This window comes from Nymphaea colorata, chromosome 11, assembly GCF_008831285.2.
Source record: "Nymphaea colorata isolate Beijing-Zhang1983 chromosome 11, ASM883128v2, whole genome shotgun sequence".
Taxonomy (NCBI): domain Eukaryota; kingdom Viridiplantae; phylum Streptophyta; class Magnoliopsida; order Nymphaeales; family Nymphaeaceae; genus Nymphaea; species Nymphaea colorata.
In genome coordinates, this window is record NC_045148.1 from 23,252,728 (window position 1) to 23,265,671 (window position 12,944).

Sequence of the window (12,944 nt, forward strand, 5' to 3'; positions counted from 1 at the left end):
CACTCCTTGTGGAGACGGTGGCGATGGAGGGTGTATTTTTGCAAGCGACACCCATTTGGTGGATGCGTGGCCAAGTTTGCTATACAGTTGAAAGTGGAGCAGGGGCTGAGGCAGTTGCTATCATGAAATGTTTGAAAATGATAAATATTGAATTTTAGAAAATTTGGGGTGATTACACCTTCTAAGAATTTTCAAACTATTAGAACGTTGATTAGGAAATACTTGTTGCTCTTAAATTGTTGTGGAAACAAATTTATTAATTGAAAAATGTCGTTCTCATATTTTAATAAAAATTGAATAAGTGCACGTGAGCAATGTATTCCTTTAAGGGGTAGCATTGATTGTGAAGGTTCCGTGAATATGCCCAGAAAATTGATAAAGGTTCATGAAACAATAGCTCTAGTGTCCAATGAACCATCTATAATTTTGCTGTAGATTTATGGGACACTCACAAAGTGTCTCTATTGCCAAACGCTCTCTTAGCTCCTTTATAAACTAAAGGGCAAAACAAGGCACTGAGGGAGTTTATTAACTTAGCCCTACGCAAAATGGTGGGTGAGAAGATTACATCTTAAATACATAAAAGATGGTTGTTATATATGAAAACACCCTTACTTTGAACTGGGTCCAGATCTTGAACTTTGAGAACATTTTTAGTTGTAATAACTTTGGATTTGATGTATATTCAAACTCCGATTTTAACTATGCATTGGACTCGGATATTTAAATTTGGATTTGGATATATAAATTCAGCTTTGTTTTATTTTGAGTTTACTATCCAATTGGATATATACCAAATTACTTGATTTTAAGACGAAATGTTAAAAGTTAGGTTGTATGGGAAGAAAATATTTTTTACATCCAGTAATTTACATATCCATTCCTCTCTCCCGTTCTTGTCTTGGGTCAGCAATTTTGGGCAGAAGGTTAGAGTCGTATCTTATTATCCAGTATTTGGTGCAAGACCCATGAATTGCCCAAGCCAGATATCTAAATAAGCTTTGTGATTTTGAGAAAAGCAAAAAAAAAACAAGTTCACGTATCCAAATTTTTTACATAATAAAATAGGATAGATGAAAACCCTAGAAAAAGAAATCTGCAAAGGTGAGAAAAGGGAAGTGTAGAATATTGGGATTGAGACATTTTTCCCAGATTTGTTTAGCAGAAAAAATATATGGGACTTCGCCAAGTGTGCATAGAAGCCTATGGGCTCACCATAGCCCAAATCGGTTAAGCTTCTGATTGGAGGCAAACAAATGGACCCTTAAAGACTTATTCTCTCATAAACTCAGCAACTTGAGAAATTTAATTTTCTGAGTTAAAAGAAAGCAAGAGCCTTGTTGTATTTATGTACTCTCCACCACGGCAGCGGTGGACCTAATTAGAGGGGCGCTTTATGTACTCTCCACCACGGCAGCGGTGGACCTAATTAGAAGGGTGCATGCCCACTTGCTCACCTTTGTATGTTTGATCTCTTCCCTAATTTGCCTAATTTCTTCACTTCTAATTCTTTTCCTCTGCTCTTCCCGCCTACCAAGAAACAGGGGAGGTTGGCGTTAGTAATGGACGTAGTTACAGAAGCACTGTTTCTGTTATTTTGGAAGCCGTCACCAGTTTAATGAAAGAAAAGGTCGGCCTCATCCTGAATGCCAAAGATGATCTCATCAACCTCCAGAGGAAGCTGGAACAATTTCCGGTGGCATCAAGGATGCAGGTCGCAAGCCCTTTTCCAGCAACAAGGGCGACAAAGGTCTAGACGACAGCTGAAGGCTTGAGCTTGGAGAAAGGGAGATGGATTCTTTAACTTCAAGGAACAAGGTAAGAAAGCCTTGGATCATTCTGCACACTTGCTTCAGAATTGTATTTAATTTGGTAAACCCACTTATTGCCCATGGGTTTTACATTTTTTAGAGTATGCACCAAATCTCATGTTTTGTTCTCTTCTTGTGCTTTAAATTAAGCAGCCATGGCGTCACATCAATGCTGATGCTTAACGGCTTGACTAAAGGAGGATGGTTCCAAATCTTTAGAGATGACCACAAGAAGTGCTTTATCAGGTGTGGAGATATAAAGGAAATTGTGACTGTGTGCATACACTTGACAGAGAGAGAGAGAGAGAGAGAGAGAGAGATAAAGAGAGATAGAGTACTGAAATTAATTTATTAATGTACCCATTTTTTATAGAGTCGGAAACAACGGCACTGGTGATTTGCTTAGGCAGTCTGGATGGGCTCAGCAATGAGAGAGTAGACACAGTCCATGGACTCATGCTGCAAGACACCCACCCCATCTTCAGAGTCGTACATGCACTGGGAGACCCACGCAATGTTGAGAGCCATGTTCATGAAGGAACGAGAGAAGGCGGTCTGTTGCTGCTGCTGCTGAGCAGAGAGGAGCTCCCTGTTCAGCCTCCTCCATGCATCCCTTAGCAAGTACATTATGTGCTGCCGTGCTTGCTCCTCTGCTACCCTTGCCTCGTTCATATAAATCTGGACCGATCTAGGCAGGTTCCCTCTCCCGAATCCAACCTTCGATCAAGTGTTCAACATATAAAGAGAAGATCATCAGACAATCAAAATAGAAAAACATAACAGGAACATTGTCAACTCAGAAGCTAATACTAGTTAACCAGCAGAAAATACACTAAACTAACCCTGGATCTCTGGAGGTCAGCCCAGAGACGAACTATCATGAATGACAAGTTGATGATGTTGGACTCAGACTGCGGCTGCTGGATTGCTTGTTCCTCAATGTTTTGGGAGAGGAAGAAGTAGGCATGGAGGAGAATAGGGCCGATCATCGCTGCCCGGATGTTGCTCAAAGATTCCTCTAGCCTTGGTGTCTGTTGGGCATGGTGCCACCTTGCTTCAACCAAGTAAGCTCTTCACACACTCACCACTAACCAAGAGTAGAAGAGAGCAAGTCAATTAGAAAGTGAAGCTAATATACTAATGTGATGATTTTAAGAGTAGAAGAAAGATTTGATAGAGAATGTGTCGTACCACTCTCCTCATGTGTGAAGTGATATCACGGCCATGCCTCCTAAGAACAGTGTAGCTGATCTGGTTGGTTGTGTTGTAGACAGCCACATAGAAGATCCTCAGTGACTGTGGGAGCTGCTCTGCCGCTTGAAGATCCCACCTGCATATATACAATATAGAGCACCCACATTGGCTCCGAACGATGTAAGCAGAAACTAGAGACAGAGTTGCTACCTCTAATTTACCAACCATAATCATCCTTTACCTCTCAACAACTTGCACAAAGTGTTCGAGCTCCTCAACAGACTGATGCTCGCCGAAGATGTCCTCATGGTGGCCATCAAGTAGGAGACCCTTGCGAGCTGCATCCTGTACTGTGAGAACTGTGGCTCATGCATCTTCACCCCTGCCATGAAGTAGCTCTCCACCAGCCTATCTCTGGCGAAACTAATGTGCTCACACAAGCCCAAGTCCCTCCACCACCTGCAAACACCCAAAACAAAGGACTCATGGTTGATTATTAGTGGACCCAATGATGCAAACTAGCAACAATGTAACATACATGATATTCATTACTGATACACATATATACATGGAATGACATTAGTTGCTGCATTATTATAAACTATTAACCAAGTTATTTAGGCCAAAGTGCAAGAATGAATTGTACCTAGATAACTCCCTGAGCTCTCTTTGGTGGATTGTCTGCACCATGTTGAAGTCCAGCCTAGCGAACTCATGCAGCACTTGGCTTCTGCGGTCCGCTCTCTCGAATGTCTCAATATACTCTCGGGCCTCGACCCTGCGAACCCTTCTGTGGAGCGGAACCTGCAGAGCACACTGTACCTGTCAAGACATCCTCTGGTCCATGCAGCTTATCCTTGCTCTAAGATGCTCTGAAGAAATGGCTGTAGCTTCTTCCAACACAGTTTCTCCTTCACACTCTAGTTGTGATGCTTCGTAGAGGCTCAGCAACCCTCTCACGTCCTCACGAAGATTCTTAGAGAACCGGCCAGACTGTTCCGTAAATCTACCAAAGCACTCTACAAATTGCAAAAACAAATTTTAATGGTTAGTGTCAATTAACATATTTGTAATAGACAGTCTAGATTAAAAACTAATTATTGAGTCAATATTTTGGAATTAAGGCATGTTTATATACTATACACGTAGTCAATATTTTGGAATTAAGGCATGTTTATATACTATACATGTATACCTGCAGAAACATTATAGCCATGTTGCCTCAGAATTCTGAACCGAAGTGAAGAAGAGTAGAGGTCCTCAAATCCTCTAGTGCTCATGCATATGGCATCTAGCGATCACCTGACCTCACTCTCAAAGTGATAGGCTACACCTAAACGTTCTAGTGAATCGATGACCTCCAACTGAGCTACTTGCTCAATCATTGATGTTATAAGTTGTCGGACTTTTCTTCTCAATTCTTCAACTCTGGTCCTTTGTGTTTCAATCTGCTCTCATTTTCATGTCTTTGAATTAGGATCACATCATGATACCAAAATAAACAAAATAATAGTATCAGATCTTAGGTATGGAAAATTACTGATATTGCCCTTGTAATGGACTGGATGAAGTCATAGTTCCATGTACTTGGCTGGTATCTGGAAGGCCTCCTTTGAGCAGCAGACCTACCGCAGCCCTCAGCCCTAGGCTCACATCTCACAAGGGTGCTGCTCCATGGCTTGAACCCAGCCATGGTATTAGGAGCAAGCTTGGGGGGGGAAGAAACAAAAGGAGTGGAAAGGGAGGCAAGATGAACAGCCATTAGAACAGTGTGTGTATTTGTTGTGGAATGTTGAATGCTTTCGCTGCCTCTCGGATGACCTAGCTAAGGATTGGTTTGCCAGTTTATATAGAGGTGCATCCGAGTATTCATTGCATGTTTATAATGGTTAGAGAATTTTAATTAGGTTCAATCACTTAAAATATGGTGTTTGTGTAAGCTATAAATGTTTAATGCTATTTTCTTTGTATATAAATAGAAGGCATTAAACTATGACACTTGCCCATGCCATAACTATTTGGTACTTTTATTTTATAGATAGAATGCTTTCTTTCTTCAAGTTTTTGATATGCATTATAATCCGACACTTATTAGCTAATATTCACCACTAAAAACCATTTTCATTAAAGACCATGTTTATTTTTTACACATATTGGAGTAATTGCACCCTTTCACCTTGAAGTGGTGCAACTTGCCGTTTCAACAATATTATGAACATGGTTTGGTAGCTTATAAAGTGCTGCATCCGAGTGCATATTGCGTGTGTATAATGGTTAGAGAATTTTAATAAGGTTTAATCTCATAAAAATATGGTATTTGCTTAAGCTATAAATGTTTGATGCTTTTTTCTTTCTAAATAAATAGAATGCATTAAACTATGACACTCGCCTAAGCCATAATTATTTGGTACTTTTATTTTATTTGCATATAGATAGAATGCATTCTTTCAACATGTTTTTGATACGTATTATACTCGGACACTTATTAGCTCATTTTTGCCACTTAAAACCATTTTTATCAAAGACCATGTTTATTTTTTACTCGTATTTGAGTAATTGCACCCCTTCACCTTTAAGGGATGCAACTTGGCGTTTCAGCAAATGCATTCTTTCTTCACGTTTTTGATATGCATTATAATCCGACACTTATTAGCTAATGTTCGGCACTTAAAACCATTTTTATCAAAGACCATGTTTATTTTTTACACGTATTTGAGTAATTGCACCCCTTCACCTTTTAGTGGTGCAACTTGTTGTTCCAACAATATTATGAACATGGCTTGCTAGCTTATAGAGAGCTGCAATCGAGTGCACATTTTTTGTCTATAATGGTCAGAATTTCAATGACGAGTAACATCTTACATTATGTTGCTTACATAAGCTATAGTCATTTGACACACTTTCTTTGAGAAAAAATAAAATGCACTAAAAGATGATGTTTGTGTAAGTCATAATTCTTTGTATAAATGTAGAATGTATTCATTGTGTCCACTTGGTTCAACCATCATCTTCTGGTCTCTTTCTCTCTCTCTCTCTCTCTCATATTACTTTATGCGAATCTTAACATTATGAGAAACGTTAAGATATGGCTGTTGGATTCAATATGTGTTTTTGCAACCGAGTCCAATATGAACTTTATGCTAAATAAATTTGGAGTGCATCAAATTACATCACATTTTGCATGACCTTGCCTTATATATAAGTGGAAACGAAAATGGCCATGCCTCTACTACTGAGCACACCCACCATCTGTCATTACTTGGTGTACAAGATGCAAAGGCACACAAGCATAACACCTTGGAAACAGCAAATAAGGTGTGCACATTGTTGGCTGATTCCAATTATTATTTGCAGGTTTATATTGAACACTTGACCAATTTCAAGTGGTTGTGGGTGTTGTCATTGAGGGATGGGATGAGCTGCCTAAGTCCATTAATACCTTTCACTTGTAAAATATCTCGATCTAAGAAATTCTAAAGTGAGACGGTTGCCCAGTTCAATCTGCAGACTCCGTAACATGCAAACATTGGATTTAAATTATAGTAAAATTGAAGAGTTGCCCAAGGAAATGGGAGAGCTCTGCAACTTGAGGTATCTTGGGCTGAAATGGACATGGGAATTGAAATTTATAGCGGTAGGCTTGGGGGACAAGAAAAGCAATTGATTGTGCAAGAAATGCACAATTGCTTAAGGATAAGCATGGCATAATTAGTTTGGAATTACTGGAGGTGTTTCTGAACAGAGTGGTACTTCTGAACAGAGTAATGATGAACAGAGTGGTGATTCTGAACAGAGTGGTGCGCTGGAGGCATTGGAACCTCCACTTGTGCAGGAGTGCTTGGAGATTGGTGATTATAAAGGAAAGATGCCAGGTTGGCATTTGAATACTGAGTATACCAAGCTACTTCCACTAAAGGTAGAAAGATGCCATTTATGACAAAAACTAATAAGGATTACCTCGTTGAAAGTACTACATGTCATCAATTTCCCAGCACTATGTCTGCCTGCCTTGGAGTCGTTGAAGGTGGAGGAATGCTGCGGCCTAGAGAAATTACCCCATCACATGCCTGCTCTCAAGTCGTTGAAGGTGTACGGACCTAATAGCTTGAAGGCTCTTGTTAATGTTGCTTTACTTGAGGAGTTGATGGTGGAAGGTTTGCTCAACTGGGAAGGGTGGCCAGCAGATGGATTGGGGGAAACAATATTGACTTCGATGCCAAGGTTAAGAGATGCGAATTTTATGAATTGTCCAAAGATGAAGACAGAAGGCTCGCTTGATGCTCTATTGGAGCTGGCGGGGCATGCATGACCGTCAAGTGATTGAGATCCAAAGTCTGTCAGTGTGTTGTTGCCTAAGTGCAAGATTGAGATGGAAATTCCTTGAGCAACTGCCAAACCTCATTGAGTTAAGGTTGGATCCAGACTCAGCAGTACTGCTGCCATCGCCATTGCCATCGGCGGTATCTACATTTCTACCCTCCCTCAAGTCTCTGTCTTTGAGGGACACGAATGTTGATGAGGTCTAATTGGGAAGGGCGCCTCAGCGGTTGTGGGGTCTCTCCCAACTGGAGACATTGTACCTAAACCATTTCTTTGAGGACATCAGCTTGGGCGGCCACTGGCAATGCCTCCCAAAACTGAGATACCTAGAGCTTCAATACTTCCCCAAGCTGAAGTCTCTCGTCGACATTACTACCCACCAAAATGAAAATGATGCAGTAGCAACAACATGTCCAATGGATGCAAACGAACAGATCGCCTGCCTCTCGAAGCTTGAAAAGTTGGTAATTTACTTTTGTCCAGCACTCCATCTGCCGCAGGAACTCAGAGACCATCTTGGGGAATGGTTATCCATCCTAGGCTAAAGTGGTTGAGGTGCTGTTATATCATGTTACGGAACCTTTTCTGTTTCGTAGGCAGAAACCTTCGGTATTTGCATATGTCCTGCACTTGTGCTGCAGGAGTTAAGATGCCATCTTGGAGGAAAGGTAACAATTATCCGATATGTTTTAATGTTTAAAATCGGTGACAGATTGTGACTATTTTTTTTTTTTGGTCAAGTATGAATCTTTTGCATTTCATCGGCTCTTTTTTTCTCAACCTTGTTTGATTTAGGTGTTGTACATTTTTTATGTCATGTTTTCGATCTGCAAAAGTAGAGTGAATCTGTAAAATCAATAGATTGCAACTGCTTTCGGCAAACATGACAGAAGTCAATATTACATGGTCATGTTGGTGTGGTTTCATTGAGAACATCAGCTTGGGAGGCCACAAGAAATGCCTCCCGAAACTGAGAAAGCCAGTTCTTTTTTGCTTCCCCAATGTCAAGTCTTCTGGTGGGTGCAGCAAATAGTATTACTCCTCAACAAAATGATGCAGTAGCGACCACATTTCTTTTTATTTTTTACATTTTATCTTTACTATTTTATGAATTTCTTCCTTTAAACTAGTTGGCATAATTTTCAAAAAATTTAGGATGGATAATACCATTTTCTTGAAATTTACTACTCGACCTTGGACCTTTTTGCAAAAAGTTTTATGGTCATGGGCCGTATGTGATTTTTTAAAAGAATTTATGGGTAGAGAAGTGCCTGGTTGGCTAGGCTTTCAAACATGGTTTTTATTTATTTTTAGCCATTGAGTCGAGGTGAGTAACTTAATTTATATTTTCTATGTGTTTTTCTCCTACAAATACGAAAAAATAATTTTTTGGGTGCACAAAGTGAACCCTATCGCTCGGTTGAGAGGCTGAAGCCTCCCCTCCTTCCCCTTGCCCTTGGATTGAGACCTGCATTAGGACTAAACCAAGGATGTTAAATGTACCTACTCATAATTAATGATTTGGGCTCCCTATATAAGCGAATTAAGTACTTCTCAACAGGTCAATGATGGGGTAATTTTATATTGAAGAAAATTCTTATGCGTTTCTTTTTTCTTCTTTTTTTGTTTATATGTAACTAAACTTTCACTAACAAACATTGCCTATATTGAGACAAAAAACTAATTGGGGCATTATTCTTTGTTATATATGTATTGGCCTTTAGGTTTAAACAGCCAATAATCTAATAAGGTCTCCTGGCAATCTAGGCTTGGGCATCAGCCTGGCACGGCCGATAAGGAGTCAGACTCGGACCGGGCCTCAACTCATTACTGTGGCTTGGCCCCGGCCCAACACCCGAAACCCGAGCTCAGACCCAGCTCATTTAAAATTTAAAATATATATATTTAACATAAAATAATATGTTGATATAATTAATTGTAATAAAATACTATAATTATATATATAATAAAGAAAAATAACATTAAAACTCTTTTATCAGGTGGAATTGGGCTTAGTCAAGCCCACCTGGTTCAGCCCGATGCCTTTTTTTGGGCTTGAGCCTTGCTCGAGTCGAGCCGCGTATTGGGTACCCGGCCCAATGCCCCGATGCCCAGGCTTAAGGCAATCTCATGGAAAGTGGGTATTCCATGTGCAAGGACCCTACTTACGACAAGGCACCGGGGACCTGTCATGCAAAGGGGGCTTGGCCCATTGAGCTGAGACCCACTCTTCCCAAACATTAAAATTATTTTGCATATTGTTATGACCAATATACCCATTTAAGTGATAAAAAAGTGTCCTCGTTTTCTTGTCATACTCAGAGTGTTATCTCAATATCTCATAAATATTTTGTTATATCATACTTATGTTTAGCGTCATTCACATATCCATCATTATCTCCAACCTATTTGTTATCTCATATACATTATCGCATACATATATTATCTCGTACCTGTTTATTATCTCAAACATCCGCCATTCTTTTGTACCTATTTGTTATCACATATATATTATCTCATATCTATTTGTATCTCCTATCTATTTGTTATTTCATACATATTAACTCATATGTATTTGTTATCTTATATATATTACTTATTTGTTATTTCATATATCTGTTATTATCCCATACCTATTTGTTATCTCATACTTGTGATTTCACACCTATTTGTTATCTCCTACACATGCATGCACAATGTTGGAGCATTAAAGTAAACATGCATATTGGTAGTAGTGTCCACAACCGGCGTATTCTCATTATATATATGGAGTGGCATATAAAACTTTATCAAAAACATATTCTCACATGTTACAAGTGAAGTGCTAGAATCTAAGACAAAGTAGAGAAAACTATGAACATTTAGGCGACTACAAATTATGTACATCTCAACTGTCGGAGAGCTACCTCAGGATGATTATTAAATTGAAGGGACAATTTAAAATTGCTTACATTGACCATCATATTTATGATTTTTGTCAAGCTGCCTTCTGCCGGTCTACACCTTGAACTGGTTAGGTCACCTCGTCCTATTTATTCTACCGAAATGCATAGTACATGAATTTGTATATGCAATCATGTTGAAGAATTTGGCTTGATCCAATGTAAAGCTGCTAGGGAAGTAGCGCTCCTATCCGAGCAGACCACTATTTCTGTATGATATTTTTTTGATAATATCATTAGGAATTTATTTTCAAGGGAATTGCCACATAGCTTCTATCGCTTCCTTGTGGGTTTTTTAGGAGAATGTGGTTTCTATCGGTTCTTAGTTATGCCATAGACCATGCAAACAAACGCCATACTTCAGTGAAGAACAGGAAACTACTTTGTTAAGGCAAACGAAAGCAGGAAAAAAAAAGTGGTTGCCCATGTTTATATATATATATATTAGCTTGGAAAAACTGGACTTTCTGTTCCGGTACTTGACCCCCACCCCCTAATACCTATTCGTGCACGTCAAAGCAAAGAGAGCGGCTCATCAATGAATAACCATTGAAAACTGCAAGGTGGCTTGGATTGTAAGTGGTCGGCAGATTGCAAAATTTTGAAAATCAATACATGTATAGACTTAAAAAAGGAGCCTTAGGTGGATTGAATGACTCATTCATTCTCAAATAAATATTACCATGAATTGGGTGAAGAGAATTTACTTCATTATGCTTCCTTTTGCTTAACAACAATAGACTATGTTAAACAAATTAATTACCAAACAAGCAAGGAGAACACATTACAAAGCGTGAAAATACGGCATGATATATATTGGCAACCTTTATAAACTGAAAAATCTCATAAACTTCGTGGTTGATACATTTGGGAAGCTAAAATAAAGTCAACAACGATTGAATAAAGTCAACAACGATTTAAAAATTTGCCTTCACCACACATGCAAACTTATTCTCCCAAGTCATCAGCTAAAGGAAGCTACATTTGTGTTTGACCCACAAAGATAATGCCTCCCCTAGTTAAAAAATTTGATTCAAAAATAAAAGTTCTAGAATCATAATTTCTTCTCAAACAGGAACAGAATCAAAATTTTCAAGTTTCAGTTTCCTAGTTCCAACAAACGAAATACCACGTTAATTTGTTTAACAATTTCAATTTCTTAAAAAAATGAGCATTTTGTTTCCAAAATTCCATGGTTCGGGGTATGTCAAACGCCTCCTTAGATAAATGATCTTCTTTGAGATTTAATTATTGATTGTAGAAAAAGGACCGACTACCCAACAATTAACAGTAAGGTTAAACTTACTGAAGTTGGCTTCTTAATTTGGCCAACAACTGCGCTTAATTGGCACTTAATTAAGATGTGGGGAAGGAGAGAAATTCTCCCCCTGCTTGCCTACTGAAAGCCAAAAGTTGATGAAAGCTAGGCCTAGCTAGGGGTCTCCGTTCGTTCAAAAGAGAAGAAGAACAGCGGTTCGGTGAGAAGTTGAATGGTGGGAATTTACCTAGTTGCCTCCTTCCGACCGATGATGACGAAGGTTCTCCATGAATTTACATTGGCCTCTGTCTATATGTCGCACAAGAAGCAGCCTTATATTTTTGTGAGAAGCCATTAACTGGTGGTGCTAGCAGTAAGATTGGGATGCCCAAACAACTGTGCTGCGAGAGGACAACATAAAATCAAACTCAGTAAATGATAGCTACATACATGCATATATAACAAGTGTCAACTGTGAAAGCGATCTTGTCCTATCTCACTCTACTTTTAGAAGGGTCAAATTTTCATCGTTTGCTCTTGGCGCCTTTTGTCACGTTTTCTCTTCCTCTACCGTGCAAAGTTTAATGGTTATGAAGAATTTTTTTTTCTTTAATTTCCAAAGAATTCCTCCCCTATAATTCTGAACAGCAAAGAAGGAGATCGATTTGTCAAGTGGCTTATTCAATCTTCCTAAGAGTGAGGAGCCGGAAGTCTCTGGCTGAGTGGCCCTGACATTTTAAATCTTAAGACTGATAATGGGAACTAAGTATGTAAATGAGAAAATAGCTACGAGATATGAAGTTATAAGTATGCACTTCCACCGCTACGGTTTCCAGATTATTCCATACGATGCATGAACTGCTAAACGAAGCTTGCTACCTTATGAACAAGGTCTTGGAGAGAGGGGCAAGAAACCATTGCTTCCCTTTTCCTTTGCCTCTTAGGTACAAGGTTGTGTCCCAAGCAAAGGCTTGAGACTAACTGTATCAAACTATTGGGGCAGAAGAGAATGGAAGGAGGCTAGAGATTCCAAATCATGTATGAGAAAAAAAAAACTTGTGAATAGAAGATAAGGTTTGCATGAAACGTACCCCTTCAAAGATCTGAGTTTCTTTCCTTCTGCAAAAACGAGCAAGGTGCATACTCCGATCTTCTAATCAACACCTCCGTTGTCTTGATGGGAAACTTAAGGCATATGTATACGCTTGAGACTAACTGTATCAAACTATTGGGGCAGAAGAGAATGGAAGGAGGCTAGAGATTCCAAATCATGTATGAGAAAAAAAAAGCTTGTGAATGGAAGATAAGGTTTGCATGCAACGTACCCCTTCAAAGATCTGTGTTTCTATCCTTCTGCAAAAACGAGCAAGGTGCATACTCCGTTCTGGTAATCAACACCTCCGTTGTCTTGATGGGAAA

At 39.2% G+C, this 12,944-nt stretch overlaps 1 protein-coding gene across 1 annotated transcript; it reads right to left on the reverse strand.

The window, feature by feature from the left end:
- Positions 1–2,213: 2,213 nt before the first annotated feature.
- Positions 2,214–4,390, reverse strand: LOC116263696 (tricyclene synthase EBOS, chloroplastic-like). The gene is made up of 6 exons (XM_050080383.1): positions 4,308–4,390; positions 3,838–4,011; positions 3,285–3,464; positions 3,003–3,141; positions 2,654–2,842; positions 2,214–2,309 (listed from the first exon to the last, which is right to left on the reverse strand). The coding sequence occupies exons 1-6, from the start codon at positions 4,388–4,390 to the stop codon at positions 2,214–2,216; spliced, it is 861 nt and encodes a 286-aa protein (XP_049936340.1).
- Positions 4,391–12,944: the final 8,554 nt, after the last annotated feature.